Source organism: Antechinus flavipes, chromosome 2 (genome assembly GCF_016432865.1).
Source record: "Antechinus flavipes isolate AdamAnt ecotype Samford, QLD, Australia chromosome 2, AdamAnt_v2, whole genome shotgun sequence".
NCBI classification, from domain to species: Eukaryota; Metazoa; Chordata; class Mammalia; order Dasyuromorphia; family Dasyuridae; genus Antechinus; species Antechinus flavipes.
The window spans coordinates 549,737,922-549,756,229 of record NC_067399.1 but is presented as its reverse complement, the minus strand read 5'-3'; the positions used below and the strand labels follow the sequence as shown (position 1 = coordinate 549,756,229).

The 18,308-nt window shown below is 36.4% G+C and overlaps 1 protein-coding gene across 6 annotated transcripts in view; it reads right to left on the bottom strand.

Moving 5' to 3' along the window:
• The window catches only part of APBA2 (amyloid beta precursor protein binding family A member 2), a 357,128-nt gene that overhangs the window by 46,222 nt on the left and 292,598 nt on the right, over positions 1 to 18,308 (bottom strand). For all 6 annotated transcript variants that reach the window (XM_051980953.1, XM_051980958.1, XM_051980957.1 and 3 more), the window contains 2 exons: positions 5,920 to 6,099; positions 1,460 to 1,672 (listed from right to left, as the gene is read on the bottom strand). In XM_051980953.1, coding sequence (XP_051836913.1) covers positions 1,460 to 1,672; positions 5,920 to 6,099 — 393 coding nt within the window. The remainder of the gene's footprint in view (positions 1 to 1,459; positions 1,673 to 5,919; positions 6,100 to 18,308) is intronic.

Below are 18,308 nucleotides of genomic sequence, written 5' to 3'. Positions count from 1 at the left end.
CCCTATCCCTGCATAAATGGACACATGCCCTACTTGGAGGTGGTCATTATGCCAAAAATTCAAATTTACAAATAAACTAAGCAATGATGAGTTATGATAAAATAGTTTTTTTTTAAAATTTAAATAGAAATAATCACATTTTTTTCTAAATAGAGGGATCCTTTAATTTTAAGAAATCACTCAAAAAACAATTCATATACTGGCATCTAGTTCTAGTTCTGACATTAACTCAGGCAAATATGTTCTCTTGGGGGATCAGTTCTCCCCACCTAAAGAATGAAGGTCCCTTTTAGATCTGACAGTAAGTAATATGGCATAGTGGAAGGATTCTTCCACTGGAATTCAGGACATCTGGGTTTAATTCCTGACACATGTAACCCACGCTGACATCAAGTTTGGGTCATGTGATGTCTATTGATATTTCTAGTTTTGACTTTCAATGATCTTATAATTTTCAGAAACAATTCTATTGTTTAAAATGTGGCCCACCTGAAGTCATGTTCCAATTTTTCATGACATTCTTTTTTTCCTCCTTAATAGTAATCAATAAGTTTCAAAAAGTCAAATTTAAACTTGGTATAGGAAAAAACCCACTTTGTAACAATACTCAGAGCAGTCTTAGGATGTCTTGGAGACAGTGAAATCCTTTTGTTTCATCAAAAGCCTAAACTAAGACCAGAATCTCACTCCTACTATTTATGGCCAAGCATTCAAGGAAAGCATGCCTTGTAGACAACTAATATGTGGCGCTATTGCCTGGAGAGAATTAGGGTATCATACTGTCCTCTAAGTGACTGGCTAAACTGGACTGCCTGAACGTGGAGGTCTCCAAGCAATGATTGGATGACTGCTTGTTAAGTGTTGTCCAAACTCTGAGGTCTCTTACAATCCCAAGATTCTATGAACTTCTCTTGTCCACACTTTAAATATGAAATGTTCTATGGGGTCCCCTGTTTGTGAGAGACTCTTAGAATGGTAGAGGCCCTGAATTTTAGGAAATTAATGCTATATATAAAAGTGGAGTATCTCTTCTACCTGACCCAGGTATTACATTGGATGTGTGTTGACTTAATTCTCAGTGAAGCAGAATCAAACTTTTCCACACTCCCAAAATCCTTATAGAAAAAGTAAGGATCAATAATAGGTCCTTAAAAGTTGATGGGTATGGAAAGGGATGGAGGAAAAAAGGAGAGAGAGAGAAAGGAGAAAAAAAGAGAGAAAAAGAAGGAAAAGAGAGAGGGAGAGGGAGAGAGAGGGAAGGAGATGGAGCAAGAGAGAAGAGAAGAAAAAGGGAAGGAGAAGGAGAGGGAGAGAGAGAGAAAAAGGGAGGGAGGGAAGGAGAGAGAAAGAGAGAGAGGAAAGGAGAGGAGAGAGCTAGAAAGGAGAGAGGAGAGAGGGGGAGAGGGCAAAAGAGAGAGAGAGGGAAAGGGATAGGTACAGGAAGGGAGATTAGTAGTACCTTGATGATTCCCTGGCATGTCGCAAGAGGAAGACCCACTAGGCTGGTGCCATTGATCGACATTATCTGGTCTCCAATGCTCAGTTTCCCAGATCGAGCTGCTGGACCCCCATTCATCATGTTAGCCAGAATCACTGTAGGGAGGATGGAACCCCAGCCTGACTCCACGATCACCACACCAAGGATTTCTCCCTTTTGCTTTTCTATGTGGAGCTGCAATGAAATAAAATAGATATTAATGTGACTGGCGTTGATCCTACACCCACCTGGCACATCAGCAAAGACCTAAACATGACCCCCAATTCTGAGAACTGGATGAGTGCCTGCTCTCTCCACTTGAATCTCAAGGGAGTTGGCTGGCTTAATGCCGTAATGTGAAGCCCTATTAACCTTAGTAAAGCTGTGCCTGTTAGTTTCAGATTTAGTCACAAGAGGATTTTTTACTTATAGTATCTAGCCATCATCTTTCTCTCTTGGTAAAACTCAATCCCCATTACTCATATGGTTTCACATGCTAGATAATCCCAAGAATTGGGGAATATGTAATCAAGGCTTTTGAAATTAATATCATTACAAGACTTTCAATAGTTATCATGATGACAACAATAATAAGGCGGCATGCACTTATATAACCCTTTTAAGTTAACAATATTTTCCTTACAACTCTGCTCAGTAGATATTTTCCCTGTTTTGCCTGTGATGGTTTAAATGTGATCTGAATTATCAATTAAGGCTACAGAGGTTCCAAGTCTAGGGGAAATTTTGACTAGATTTCATTAAGTAAAAATCTTCCTTTTCATTCAACTTCTGGGTCTTTCCATTAAGAAACTGAAAGCGAGGTATATGCAGTATGGATTATGTGTGACAGAATGATCTTCCTGATGCTATCCATATTAGCACAAGAAGGAAAGAGAAATGGAAAGCTTTATTCCTTTTTAGTAAGGAACAAGGTTCTACTAATTTTTCCTTTGAAATATTATTCAAAAAAAGAAATATTACTCAAAGCCACTCCTTCCTTTCTATTTTCTTTACTGAAACTACCCAATGTTAGGCCCTCATCATCGCCTATCTAAGTTACTGTAGTATTTTTGTGCATGGTCTCTCTATCTCCAGGTTCTCTTTTGTAATCCAGTGTACATACCACCATTGGACCAAACTTCTTTAAACATAGCCTTAATCCTGTTTGTCCCCTCCTCAGAGATATCCAGTAATTCTATAGTTCCTATAACTTCAAAGCTATTTTTTTTGCCTGACATTCAAAGTTCCACTCTAACTTTAGCTTTTACTAAATTTCAAAATATATCTTAGATACTGCTCGTCAAGGCCTTTCTTCCTTGTGCTTCCCTCAATTAAGCACTCCCTCAATTAGTATACACTCCCATCTCCCTTCTAACGTATACAAATTTTATCCATCCTTCAGGTGTTTTTCAAATATCATCTCCTACAAGAAGTCTTCTCAATTTAAGTCTACTCATTCAATGAATGAATAAGTAAACATTTATTGAGTTAAAATCATGCTCTTAATTGTACAAGGCAAGTGCTAGACATTGGAGGGAAGAAAAAAATGCTTAAAACAATCTTTAATGTGAATCAGATTATAATCTACCAAGGTCATATGGAATATTCATTTTAGCTTGGCCAGATAGCACATTCTAAGTGCCAAATGAATAGTACAGACATTAAGAGTTACTGGAGATTAGAGACAAAAGAGATCTTTGTGATCTATAATGTATAGAGAAGACTTCATGGAAGAAGTGTCATTGGACTGGCAAAGAGTAGGGACATTATAAATGCTTGTTGATTGATTGAAGAAAGGAGGATAATAGAGGATATGATTTATCAAACGAAAGAAGATATTCTGGGCAAAGAAAACAATGGGAACATAAACATATAGAAGAGATAAAAATAAGCAAGTGAGCTTTGGTGATACATAGAGAAATAGTACAAAATAATTATGGTGAAGTGAAATTGTGGTTAGATTTTGGTAGAACTTGAATGCCAGGTAGGAAATATTAAGGCATTAAGTGATTTTGTTTTGTTTTTGTTCTTTTCAGAAAAATTATATATATACACACACATTATATGATGTTTTAGGAAGATCAATTTGACTTGGATGTATAGAACAGATGGGAGGAAAGAGAGTAAATAAGGACTAGTTAGATCTTTGATCTCTCTCTTCTTTTCAGTCTTGTAGAATTTAATATACAAATATCATACACTTTAGCACCTATAGTAATTATAATCTCATTTGTAAGCAATACACAGACTAGTATTCCAGGGTTGGGGTTCAATGTTAGGATGCTCTCTCAATTACTCTCTGATTCATTTCTCCTACTCAGAGTTGACTATGGAAAAACTCAGAATGTTATTCATGTCTACATCATACAAACAGAGGTAAAAAAATCCCCAGATCCCACATAAGCATTCAGGGTAAGAAACACATATATTAAGTATATGATAGCCGTTGGTCTTCCCCACAGGAAATATGGAAGACACATAGGGGATTCAGAGTAACTTGATCAATACTATTCTCTACACTGAGTCTCAGTCTTCTGCGAAGGTTCTAAAGTCCTCCAGACTCATAGCACCACCCTGTGGTTTGGATATATCCTATACAAAAATTAAAAACTTTCATCTGTATGTGTCTTTCAATTAGATTGGAGATTTCTAAAAAGTGAAGATATTTTAAACTTCTATATTCCACATATAGTAATAAATTTTTGTTGGCTGATTGCTACTCTAGATCAATTCTGAAACCAAATAAAACCAAATAAAGTCCAATCTCTATTCTTCTTCCACCCCACATACACATCCTATTTTTGTGAGTCTTGAAAGCTCATAGGACTTCCATATTTTTCAAAATAGTTATCTTTACTCCCATTTAATGGCCATGACTTTATACACTAACTAGAGTCTTTTCTGGATTAATGTTCCAACAGGCTTCAGCCAGAGAGAATAGAAAGGATTTTGTAGGTTGTAAAGAGCAGCCACGGGGTGCAATGGAGAGAGTGTCAGGCCTGGAGACAGGGAGCTTCATCTTCCTGAATTCAAAGCTAGCCTCAGACATTTACTAGCTTTGCGATCCTGGGCAGGTCACTTAACCATGTTTACTTCAGTTTCCTCATCTGTAAAATGATTTGGAAAAACCTCTCCAATATCTCTGCCAAGAGAACCTGAATCGGACCACACAGAGTCAACCATGACTGAAAATGACCAAACAAAGGGGCTGGAAACTTCTTGTGGGAAAAGTCTGGTGAGCTGAATTATCCAATGGTGATGCTCTCCATGAGCAATGTTGCACCCATCTGTCCTTAAGTACAGACAAGATTGTCTTATTCCTAAATACAGACTTTCACTAAGGATATCAATAAAGAATACTAATCAAGGTGTTAAAAACCCGAAGTTTAACCCAAGCTCTGCCCAGAGTAGAAACACTAAGCATGCAAGAATACCCAACTGGGGCTGAAGCTTCCTTTCTGACAGAGAAGAAGGGAGAATATGGTTCCAGCCTTACCATCTTGGACTGGCAAATTCTGATCACTGAGCCTCGAGAGGCTCAGAGAACCCCGATGGTCCATATATTGTGACACAGGAACACTTCTCTTCACAGCCAAACTCCAGTTCCAGAAAGGTCAGAGAAATTGCATGGGGAGTACAAAGGTTAATTGGCCCTACCATGGCAACAACATGACCAGGCCATTGGGTGCCCTGGATAGCCTTTGCTGCTGGTCTCACAGACCTAAAGCAGCGCGAAGTCTACACACAGGTGAGCCTAGAGACCAGTTCTTTGTCAATCTAAGCAAGCTGGCTTCGAAGGAAGCGAGCACAGGGGCAGTTTCCTCCTCTTCCTCCTCCCCTTCTCTCATTTTACTTTTGGGCTAAGTTCACGGAATGCCTCTATCTTCAGAGTTTTGCAAAAAGCCTCCTATGGGCATCTCCCCATGCTTAACCAAAACCAGTTCATAGCTTTGGAATACAAAAGCATCCAGGCCCTCCCAACATACTCTGTAAATATTTCATTTCAAAAGATGGAAGAAAGCTTTTCTAAAATGTCAGCTCTGTTTTTCCAAACTGCTGAGTGCCAATCAGTGACAATAAAAACCATTAAAATGTAAATTTTCAAGGTCATTAAAACTGATTACAATCTCCTTTGTTATATCAACACCTCATTACAACATACAAGTAGGCAACACTACAAGGACATGCAAGATGCAGTCTTTGTTCACCACTTCAATCAAATGTAAAAGCAATTATTTTTATGATGGATGTACAAAGGCTCCACCAACAACTCAAGCATCCCTGATAAGCCTACATATAAAGGAGGTATTTTCCCATAAAAATGCCTTCATTCCACCACTGCATTGTTCAATTATGATAAGAAGCTGAAACAGGAATGCATAAGTTAGTAGATAAATATAATTTAAGAACTCTTTTCTGGGAAATTAAAGCAATAAGCTTACCTCTTTGCAATTTTCTGAATTAGAGAAATGTATAAGGTCATCATTATACATTTCTTGAGTATTGATAATGTCACTATATTCTTTCTGACTTAGGTCTTCAGGGTTAATGCCATTGGCCCGTAGAAATTCTTGGTAGGCCACGCTGAATGCCTGGCCAATGGACTGAGCAATCAGTTGCGCCTGTCAAAAAAGAAAAAAAAAGACATAATTGAAAACTTTGTTCTGCATAACCCCTCTGGCTCCAAGCATCAGAAAAAGCAGCAAGCACCACAGCCACGGGCTCCTGAGAATCATTCCCAGTAGGAGAGCTTGCAAAGTAAGTACACAGGGTTTCAAGGGGTCAGTTGTTTGGAAATCTGCCCTTTAGAAACAAAAATAAGAAAGGAACTCCATCCTCCATCTGGTAATGATCAGATCTTGATCAATATTCATAACCGGGGTAACTTCTGGCAAAATTGTGAAATTGCTCAGTTGTCTTTGTTAGACTTTTTCTCCCTCCCTCCCATACCCACTTGCAACACATACATACTTCTGCCTCGTTTATCCCTTTATCTCTTACCTAGTGGGGTTTCTTTCAGAGCCCTCCTGTTAAGTAAAGAAAAGTAATACAAAGAATAAATTCTCATCCCTACGTTATGGATTCAATTTATGGCCAAAGAAATATCTCTAGTTTTAAAAGTAGATGCAGTGAGCAAACCTTAACCCAAAGCAGGAAAAAAATCTGATGAAATTGCAGACACTCCGGCATCTGGGTAGGTAGAGGTGTCCTCTGGCCTCCCTAAATCATACGTCTGAGTTGCTGACGTCTAAGACCAGCTCTGCCAATAGCCTCTAAAGGTATCTGGAGGACCTGATGACAGTTTACTCTGGCCATTCCTCCAAAAAAATTGAATTTCCTTTATAAGTACAAAGGCAGAACAGGAGATTGTTTAGAGATAAGAAGATATTCATACTCTTCAAACTCCAGGTGCTAAAGTGCAAAAGTGATACAGGAAGGAGGATAATGCGGGTAGGTTTATAAATACCTTTAAGAAAAAGCTCAATAGATCTTTTTTTTTTTTTTTCAATTGGGGTTACCACTGCCTTATTTAGTAGCTGCGGTCAATAGAACTTCAAAAGTTCTTTCATTCAAATCACTGGTTCCAGAGTCAGACTGACACATGGGATCAGATCATTTCCTCTGTATATACAACCTGTATGATAGATTCAGGAAGATATTTTCTAAATTTTATATTGTTCTTGGTACTGAAGTAAATGATTAAAAAAAGAAATGGAAAAAACAGAGCACCTAAATTAAAAAAAAAAAAATGTATCAGGGAGTTGGCCTTAACAATCTTTACAAATTCCTACTGAACTCCCTAAATTCAGAATAACTAAATAAGGATGTGTCAGCAGCAGCAGCAGCTCTCAGGGAACTGAAGAGGGACCTCACAGACCATTTAGTCAAACCAGTACCTAAACTAACATATGCTCTTTACAACAGAGACATCAAACTAGGGCCCTCCGGCTATATCCTGCCTCCTAATGTGGCTTCAATCAGACTGAAATATAATTGGCAAATGTTTTGAAAATAATTGTTATTGTTGTTATTCAGTTGTTCCTGATCTCTCATGACCCCAATGGCAGTTTTCTTGTCAAAGATACTGGAGTGATTTGCCATTTCCTTCTTTAGCTCATTTTACAGATGAGGAAACTGAGTCAATAGTGTTGATGTCATCAGACTCCACCTTCCTCATTATGGATACTGTGCTTTTTAAAATAGAGCCTAACATCACTTATCTTTAGTGATGACAATATGACTCATTAAGATATATTACATTTGCAATAGATGAGAATGTTCAGAAATGTTTTTTTCACTCAAACGTTTCTTCAAAACTTCACTTCAAAAAGGGTTTTTTTTTTTTTTTCCATTCAAACAAGTCTAGAAACATTTCTCCATTTTTGGGCACAGTAGAACCAACTTAAGTTCCTTAAAAGTAGGGACTATTTTGTTTCTACTTTTGTAATCCCAGCACCTAGCACAGCATCTGGCTCATAGTAAGTGCTTGATAAATATTTATGTAATTGCATTGACTTGTGCAGTTGATTTGCCGGGAAAGCCTTCAGCAACTTTGAAGGGTATATACCTAAAAATCAAAAATCCCTTCAGTATAATAAGGGTTTGGGATACCACTGAGAGTTCTTCTACATGAGACTTAACAGCTACATGAGAAAGGCAAAGGTATTCCAACATCCAGACCTTGTACAGCAAAGCAGTATGTTGCCAAAGACACTAGTCTCAGAGTCCAAAGACCTGAGTTTGAGCCCATCTCCGGCATTTGCTAGCCATGAATTTTCTCCACAGCCCTAGTAAAAATGGGGATAATGATATTTGCATTACCTACCTCCTAAGGTTTGGAGGAAAGCCTTTCATTAATGTGAATTGACATTGTTAGCCTTCTTTTCCTCCCAGCCACTTAGGAAATGAAACATCCAGGGTAATAAGATTCCCGTACTGATGTACTTGCCAAATGAAAACAGCCTTTGGCATCCCTGCATTAAATCACTATCCTGAATCCTCAATGTGCTGCCTCCTAAGGAGCACAGCTCCCTGCTCATTAAGAGTCCCAAGTCTCCCACCCTCAGCTGGAGTAGCAGATCTTTCTCTCTGATCACAAAATAGAATCAGAAGATTTGCCTCAGATGCCTTCCAATTCCCTTCTGCAGTTCCCTTTTCTTCTCACGTCCCTCAGTCTGGGTTTCATTTTGCCGAAGGTGATGACATGAGGACTTCTCCCTGCTGGGCCTGCCTATCCACTCCAATCTTCTCTGCCAGCAATAAAGGGAATCTCATAAGCTGGCTTTCACTGTAGCCGACGAGACCTGCATGTTCATCAACATCACAACACAACCTGCTCTTGGGCAGGGCCATCCTTCCTCTGCTCTATATAGGCCCAGCGGCTGTTTGTCCCCTACCATAGCATTGATGCAACAGAGTCAATCTATCCATTTGTCTTCTGGAACCTATTTTCTTAGACATAGCTATATTTTAAGCATATCTGATACCTGCCACACTGTCGATAGAAAAGAGCACAACGTTTAAAAATCAATAGCATTACTCTTGTGTATTCCTTACTACTTCTATCATTCATTGGACAAGATTCAAGATCCAAACTCCCAGACCAGGTTTAGATGAAAACAAAACCTTGGTGGTTTGTAATAATAAAGTGAAAGATTCAGGAAGAGTATGACAGTGACTATCACATAAAATTTTAGAAGAAAAAAAGTTATTTACTTATTTTTCAATGTCTGGCACATAAATGTTTAATAAATGCTTATTGGTTGATTGATTGAAGTTACAAACTGTAGAATAAAGGAAATATGAAGCACAGTGAGTCCCATCACTGTCCAGAGAATAGCACAACTGCAGATCTTTGCCAGTAGAAGAGGTTCCTTACCCAGAAAATGAACCTAGTTTCATTATATCAATGAAATCACAGAATTGGTTAATAATAATAGTAGTAATATTAATTATTATTTTTATTGACAGAAGTAGCATGTTATAACAGAATGTTATACTTGGATCAGGGAAAAATCTTTAGTTCTGAATTTTGCTGAAGATTGAGATTGAGATTGAGATTCTTCTAAAATATAGTAGTTATGTGACCTTAGGCTCATTGCTTAACTTCTAATTTGGCTTAGGCTATTCACTATGATTTATCTGTTAATTTATAGTTTATACTGGTAGAGCTGATTCTCTACTCCAAGCCTTCCCTATGCTGCCAAAATCAAAGCTGTTTTTTATATTTGCCATATATTAGTTTTATCACCCTCTGCATGTTTATTTCATGCTGTCATCTATAAAAGGAAAGTAATGGCTGGATTCATGGAACAGTGGGAAAAGAATGCTGGCCTGGGAATCAGAAGACCCAGATTCTAATTCTACATTGTAGTTCTAGCTCTGCAACTTTCTATTTATTTGACTCTACCTCTCTAAGGCTCAGTTCCTTCCCTATAAAATGAGAAAGTTAAATCAAAAAATCTCCCAGAGGTTCTTCAGTGTTAAAATTCTTAACTCTCTTGATTCCCAAGGTTCCTTTGTGCTCTAAAATTTTATGATCCAGCTTATAATACCACCATTAAACTCCTACAATGATATTTTAACTATTCTATGGAAATGACCCTGAGAGTTATTGAAGGTTCAACCAGTAGACTACAAGCTCTGGCAAATCTTATAAAGTTGGCAAGTCTTTGAGTTGGAGAAAAAATCATCAAAGGAGCAGCCCAACTCAGATAAGAGAAACCTATTGCTTGGCTGGTCACTAGATGATTTTTTCTTTTTTTTCTTTTTCCTTTTCTTTTTTCCTTTTTCCTTTCCTTTTCTTTTTCCTTTCCTTTCTCTCTTTCTTTCATGCCACAAGTTGATGACATGGCACTAAAAACATCCCTAAAGTCCTAAATATTTTACTTTTAAAAGCTGCTAATTTTAGCAAGCTTCTCCCCTTATCAAATAAATTCCCAAAACATTTAGAGGAAGGGAATTATTTCCATTTCTTTTAAATTAATAAGAATCATGTCCACTTGTGCTTGAAAATGATCATAAACTCCAAACTTCTGGGGTTAATAAATGGATCATCACTGTTGCTCCTGGTTTATAAGGTTGTTTGGGGGCATATTAAATATGACAAGGACAAGAACTAAGACCCCCTCCTCCCCCCCCAAGAAAAAGCACTCCCTTATCTGGCAACACATTCACTTTTCTTGAAAACAGAGCTTTAAATGCTTCACATATAGCACACTTTGACGATTATGGCCACAAGGTGTCACTCTAGTACCAGTAAACAGAGGCACAAAGACAAGGATGGCAAATAGCCTGAGGTGACACAGGTTAAAAATCAAAGTGGAGGGAACTGGTTTCTTAGCTGACCCTCTTTCTCACCATGATGGAATCCAGGACCTGGAGGTCACCACAACCAATCTCACCTCTTCTATAGGGACCCATGGCCTGTCCTTTATCCCCTAAGTTCCAGACCCTTCACACCTATCACAAATTTCTTAAGTCCCATGTCCTGAGTCCCCTTTCCCAGAATTTAGAAAATCAGTGATTGAACGTAGCGCTCAGCTAATGACACTAACATTTAAAATAGTATTTCTAGCTATGAAGTACCTTAGCCCCAGGATAGACATTTTAGGCTAAGTGGTGCAGCGAGCACCGTGTGGGGTCTGGAGTGAATTCAGATTTAGCCTCCTACTTACTAGCTGAAGGACTTTGAGAAAGTGACTTAACCCTTTTTGCCTCAGTTTCCTCATCTGTGAAATGAGCTAGAAAAGGAAATGGCAAACCACTCCAGTATCTCTGCCAAGAAAACTCCTAATGGGGTTGTAAAAGTCAGACGTGACTCAAAGTAAAAACCAACTGTCCCTTCAAAGTGCCCATGGGCCCCCTCTATCTGGGAATGGAGCTGGCACTGTGCTAATCACACAGAGGAAGCCTGAGAGCAAGCAATTACTCAGAAGGAGACAGATCTAAAATAAATTGCCAGGAGTGATTATTTGAAAACTATATTGTTAAAAAAAGGATATTTCAAATGAGCAATAGTCAAGACTCAATTATTTGCTGCAAATTTTCATTATCAAAGTGTTTTCTTACTGCTAAATACCATGCTTCCACTCTTTCCCCTTGCTATCAATATGTGTATGCTGGGGGAATGTAAATTAATTTTTGAATGATCCCAAATGAATTCACCATCCTCCAAAAAATCACACATCTAATGCATTTCAAATCAAAATATAAATTGTTTTGGATTATCTGATTGCCTCAGTTAGCATGGATAATTGGCACTTGACGGTATCAGGATTCTAAAATTTGTTTCAAATTGGAGACTTGCAGAAATGGCCATCAATTGCTTCAGGGCATTATTTCTCCCATCCAGAAAAATGAAGCAGTTCTCCCAAGTTCCAGGGGCCTGTTAGATAATTACTTTTTTCACAAACCAGATTGCTTAGTGTAGTAGGAAGAATTCTGAATTTGGATTCAAAACACCTAAGTTCAAATTCCAACTCTTTCGCTTATTACCTATGTAACTTTAAGAAAGTCATCTATGCTTAAGTAAACTCTTCATCTATAATATGAGGTATCATAAATTCACAAAGTAAGAGCTGAAACAAATTTCAGAATAAATTAGTATGGAGCTCTTATTTCACAGATGAGGAACTTTATAAGGCTCAGAGAGTTTAAAAAATTTATCACACTTCCATGGTTAGTAGTTGGCTCTTCCCATTCTACCCTATTGCCTCTCTTGTGTTGGATAAAATCTGATTTAAAAAATCTCTTATGGCTTTAATCCTTATGTAACCTAGAGCAATAATCCAGGGAGAGAAGAGTAGGGCTGGATCTAGAGGGCACTAAATTTAAAGACTACTGACAGTACATTCAATTCTTCAGTAACATATAAATATTAAAATTTAGCATCTAGTTAACCAGAAAAATAATTAAATAAGTGAAACACTAATGAAATAATTAAAAAAGAGAGGATGCCACCAAGTAAGAGCTGAAGTGAATTACTTCCCCAACCAGTTTTATTTCATTACCATCTCTAGTCTCACACACAGTGACTTGCCCAGCAGCCTTTGGCTGATATCCAGGTGTTTTGCTCTGCCACCAATTAAAGGAGGTATTTATAGCAATTTTCCTATAAACAAAAATTCCTATCTTCAATTCTGAAAATTTACATCTATTTTGTAAAACTTCCTCTTTACTCTCTGTTACAAGGACCAACTCTTTTTTGGCAGCACCTACAGATCTTCATCATCACTACACAAAACTCATGAACACTAACATTGAAGATACACTTTTTTTAAAAACCTTCTACTGGGCTAGAAAGTTTGAACCTTTTATATAATAATTCAAAGTTCATTGGCTATTCTTCTTGTCCTTCTCTACATCCTGATCTTTCTTCTTTCAACCTCTTCAAACAGATTTAGATTCCCCTCTGCAGCCATAGATTATTTTTCCTCTATGTGTTCCTTTTTAAACTCCCATTCTTTCAAGGAACACCACTTTCTTCTTGTTTCTTGAAAGAATAAAGAAACATTCCTCTGGCCCTTTTATCTTCTCTTAGTTTCAAACTTAGAAACATGGGAAGGAATATTAGGGAGAATGAGAAAAGACAAAATGGTAATAATTGAATGAAGAAATCCTCGGTAAACTAAAAATTATAACAATCCTTGAAAAACAATAAAGTTTAGACCTTATGAGGCAGGCAATAGGAAGACAGTGAAGGTTTTTTGACTAGAGAAGTATAATGAAAGTGATATTTTTGGGAGAATGTTCACATTATGATATAATATATTTTATAGAATGAAAGTTAGGATGATCTTGAAAAGTCAGCTTAGGGTAATTCAAGAGTGAAGTGGAACTACTCTCAAAAAGTTATCAAACTGTGCATACCCTTTGACCCAACAGTATTTGTGCTGGGCTTATATCCCAAAGAGATTTTAAAGGAGGGAAAGGGACCCATATGTGCAAAAATGTTTGTGGCAGCTCTTTTTATAGTGGCAAGAAACTGGAAACTGAGGGGATGCCCATCAATTAGGAGAATGGCTAAATAAATTATGGTATATGAATGTTATGGAATATTATTGTTCTGTAAGAAATGACCAGTGGGATGATTTCAGAAAGGCATAGAGAGACTTAGATGAACTGATGCTAAGTGAAATGAGCAGAACAGGAGATCATTGTACACAGCAGCAGCAATATTATACCATGATCAATTCGTATGGATGTGGCTCTCTTCAATAATGAGATGATTCCACCCAGTTCCAATGATCTTGTGAAGAGAGAGGACTGTGGGAACTGAATGTGGGTCACAATATAGCATTTTTACTCTTATCATTGTTGCTTGCTTGCATTTTATTCTGCTTCTTCTTTTTTATTAACTGGATTGAGTTGATTTTTCTGTGCAGCACAATAATTGTATAAATACATGTGCATATATTGGGTTTAATATATATTTCTACCATGCTTAATATATATTTGATTACTTGTCATCTAGGGGAGGGTGAAGGGTAAGGGAGGGAAAATTGGAACACAAGATTTTGCAAGGGCTAATGTTAAAGAATTGTCCATGCATATGTTTTGAAAAATAAAAAGCTTTAATTTAAAAAAAGAGAGATATGGCTATATGTGTTATGACCCCACATGGACTCACATAACTGAATGTGGAGTTCACAAAAATTTTTGCAACAATAAAAGGTATCAAATATTCCACCAAGATTTAATTTTTATGTAAAAATAAATAAGTACATCCATCTTATTAATATGTGAGTTTGATTTTGATTTAATAAATGGTAAAATTATACACATACCAAAATTGCTTTGAAATCAATTTCTTTATGATTTATTATCAGTAAATGGTTGATTTGGAAGCCTATTTTATATATCTATATACCTTAAGTCATGAAAAAATTTTTAGGTAAAAAGGGATCCTAAGTGGAAAAAGTCTAAGCCCTGACTTCTTAACATGAGAATAGTGTTACCATTGATGAAGGAAGCTAGAAAAAGCAATTTGGGGAGAAAGGGAAATAGATGGGAAGGCAGATAGATAATAGGGAAGAGATGATGTTTGGTTTTAGATATGTTGAGTGTGAGGCAAAGAAAAATAAATGCCCTGTACCTAGTTAGAGACAAAGTACTGAAGCTGGCACAAGAAGTCAATCATGTCAATTAGTCAATAAGACACATATTTATGATTGGGGATAGAAAGAAAAAGTGAAAATAATTCTCGCTCCCAAGCAGCTTTCATTCTAATCAGGGAGTTAAAATAATGTGTATTTATATATCTGCATATATATGTACATATGTATGTACATGCATACATATGAATGTATAAATATGTGTATATATAGTGTATATGTGCAACTTATCTACAAAATAATTACATGACTTTAAAGGGGGAAAATAATAAAGACTGAAAATACAGGAAATCAATATCAGGCAAGGTTGAAGTAAAAAGAATAAAGAGCTCCCAGGGATGTAGAAAAAGTAAAGATTATAGATAAAACTAAGGAGAGAAGCTTGGAGAATACTTAAAGTTATTGGATGAATAGAGAAAGAAGCCAGAAAAAGAAACAAATGGTGATCTCAAATAATAGGGCAGAGTGAAAGGTAAGGAAGGAGAGAATACAAAAATGTAAAAGGGATGATTGATAGTGTCAAAAGCTATATAATGATAAAGGATGAAAAATATGGCCATTGGATTTCTTGGTTAAGACATTAATGATGACCTTCAAAAACAGTTTCAGTTGAATGATGGAGATAGAAACCATTGCATTCTCTCTGACTTTGCCTTCCAAATACTCTATGCTTATTTTAGTGTTCTGACAGTTACCTATTGTTTCCCTTCTTAGCATGTAAATTCCAGCATGTAAGGAGTGTTTATATATATATATTTTTTATTTTTATTCCTACAACTTAGCAGAGTACTTGGCAGAAAGTAAGTACTTAATGAATACTTGATTGATTGATTTAGTTTGATTTTATATTTAAAGTTCCCTTAGAAAGCAACAATGCTGAAGAATTTCCAAGGGAAAAGAACCACTAAATTGAGAGACAAGAATAACAAATAAATTTATTTCCCCTATTAGTTTATCTTCTCTGTTTTGTTTCCTTGTTCATTTCCAACTTTGTATTGTCTTTGCTTATACTTTACTTTGTTTCTTCCCATTTAATACAGTCTAACAATCCTAACAAATATGATTTCAAGGGAAGACTTAAATTGAATAATTTCTTGATTTTATCTTCCTAGAGATGGTAGAAAGAGGGTGGAAAAAATCAATTGGGACATAAGAAATCTTGATCTGGCCCATGTCTATCAAGGCTAAGATTTTTTTTCTCAATAAAGTTTATAATACTGCTTACATAAAAACTATGGGAACACAAGACTTAATTCCATTCTTACTGGTCTCTAAGATACCCACAAATCCTTTTTACACAAGAATGTCTTTTTTAGGTTTCCAGATTTCAATGAATATATGTATATAGGTATATTTAATTAAACTTGACAAGAGCAATCAGAACATTTCAAGTCCAATAATCTTGTCCTCAAAAGAAACAAAACAAAATTAACAAAAATGGGCCCACATAAACTTGCCCCAAAGACCCAAATGAGCAGTTTTCTAGTGCTCACTCAGTCTCTTTGCCCTAGTTTGCCCTCTCTGAGATTCAAGCCAACTGGGTGGAGTTTTACAGAAATAGTGCTGAGGTTAGTGGCAATCAGAGAGTTGTGGAAATCCCCTTTTGGTTGATGCACAGGTTCAACATGAAAGAATTCACAAACCCAAAATATTAATTGGCAAAAATGGAAGTTTATTATTGGATAGGAAGCCAGTTTTGCTAAGAGACTGACTTCTTTAGTGGCAAAGTCCCATTAGGGAAAATGGAGGCTGGCACTGAGAAGAGAATAGCTTCTCAGTGGGCAGGGTCCTAGCAACTATACCAAAGAGGCAAAGCAAGCTGCTTTGGACTTTCTAAAAAAAAATGAATTCAGAAACGGCCCTTTAAAAAGGAATCTTGAGGTTTCAGGTTGAAAAGAAAGTCAAAGTCCCTGGGGTCTGGATGCTTACCAATATCTTGCCCAGATCTCCAATTGGAATTTAAAAGGGTCTGGCATTCCCAAAAGATCAATGGGGTGCTTTTTGACCAAGATTTCTAGTTGAATAATGACACTTAACTTATCTGGGGAGATATGCTTTCCCAGGAGGACCTGAGACTCCAAGATCAAAAGGAAACACAGTTTCAGAGTGATAATTTTAAAGGGAACACAATTTTACTCTCCCTTTAACAGGGGTTCACAAAACTATTATAGCACCATACTGCTTCCTTGGACTTTTCTCCCTTCCTTCCCCTAAGTAAACTATTTTTACTAATGATGACTTTAACATCATACTGGAGCATTCATAGGATACAGAAGGGGCTTAATAATATGTGGATTTTTTTCAATTTTAATGAAGTTTTAAATATGCCCAAATGAATTTGCCCAGAGTGTTGTGAAGGCAAACAGCACAAGTGAAAACACTGCCAAATATGCTTTCAGATACAAACATATGTAGCTTTAAGCAAATTTGATACCTATTTTTAAAAGATAATTTTATGTCAAAAACAATTTAGCAAATTTATGAGGGAATTATTTGCTTTTAAAAATGATGTATGACAGGATTTATTTAAACAGAAAGCTCAGTAAAGAGGATTTATACTGTGATTCCATTCTTAAAGAGTAATGAAAATAGCACTAAAATGTGAGTTCTACTATAGTCACTAATAAGCCAACAAATCATTTAGCCTCTAAGGGCCTCAGTTTCTTCATTTGTTTAAAAAAAATAAAGGTTTAACTAAATGTTCTCTAATGTTTCTTTCAGTTTAGGAGAAAAAAAAACTATTGCATAGCTTCTGAATGTTGATGAAACAAATTAATATATAAAATGACCCTTACTCCTGCGTGGCACTCCTGTAGTGCTGATCAGATTGTGGCAGACAGAGTGTTCTATGGATTAAAGAAAGCTGGGCGATGTTCTATTACCAACTTTGAGAGGATATTTAGAAACAGAGGCTGATTCAAAAGATCTTTGACATAAGGACTAATAAAAGAAAAATTGGGAACTCCAAGATTTCCATTGAAAATTACAATAATTTTGTATTAAATTTATATATAGTACATCCTTTCCAAAGAGTTCTGAATGTGTTCATCTGAATAATTCTATCTAGCATCAGAACATGAAGCACAGAAAAGTCTAGCTATCATTATATCAGCAATAATATTGATAAGAATGATAGCTGCTATTGTTTATAAAGCATTGTAGGGTTTACAAAGTGCTATACATATATTATTGTATTTGGTCTGTATAAAATTTTTAAGAGATGGGCATTTTTATTATTCCCAATTTTACAAGTGAGGAAACTAAAGAGAGGTTTGCATAACTATTTAATATAGGAATGAACTCCAGATTTCCTGACTCTAAGCTCACTCCACACTCAAATGGGATCACTAAACTGTACAGAAAGAATCCCTCCAGGCAGCATATTGATTTGAAAAACAATATATTAACTATGTTTTATCTTTGCTTTGGATAGAATTCCAGGTCTGGAGTCAAGAAGAAATGAGCTCAACTTCAGTCTCAGATACTTATTAGCTGACTGACCCTGGACAAGTCACTTAACCCTGTTTGCCTCAGTCTCCTCATTTGCAAAATGAACTGAAGAAGGAAATGACAAACCACTTCAGCATTTTTGCCAAAAAATAAAACAAACCCAAATGAGGTCATGGAGAATTAGCCAAAACTAAGAACAACAATAACAACAACTCATCTCTGTTCTGTGATATTTTATTTACTTTTAAGAAATATTTCCCAATTCT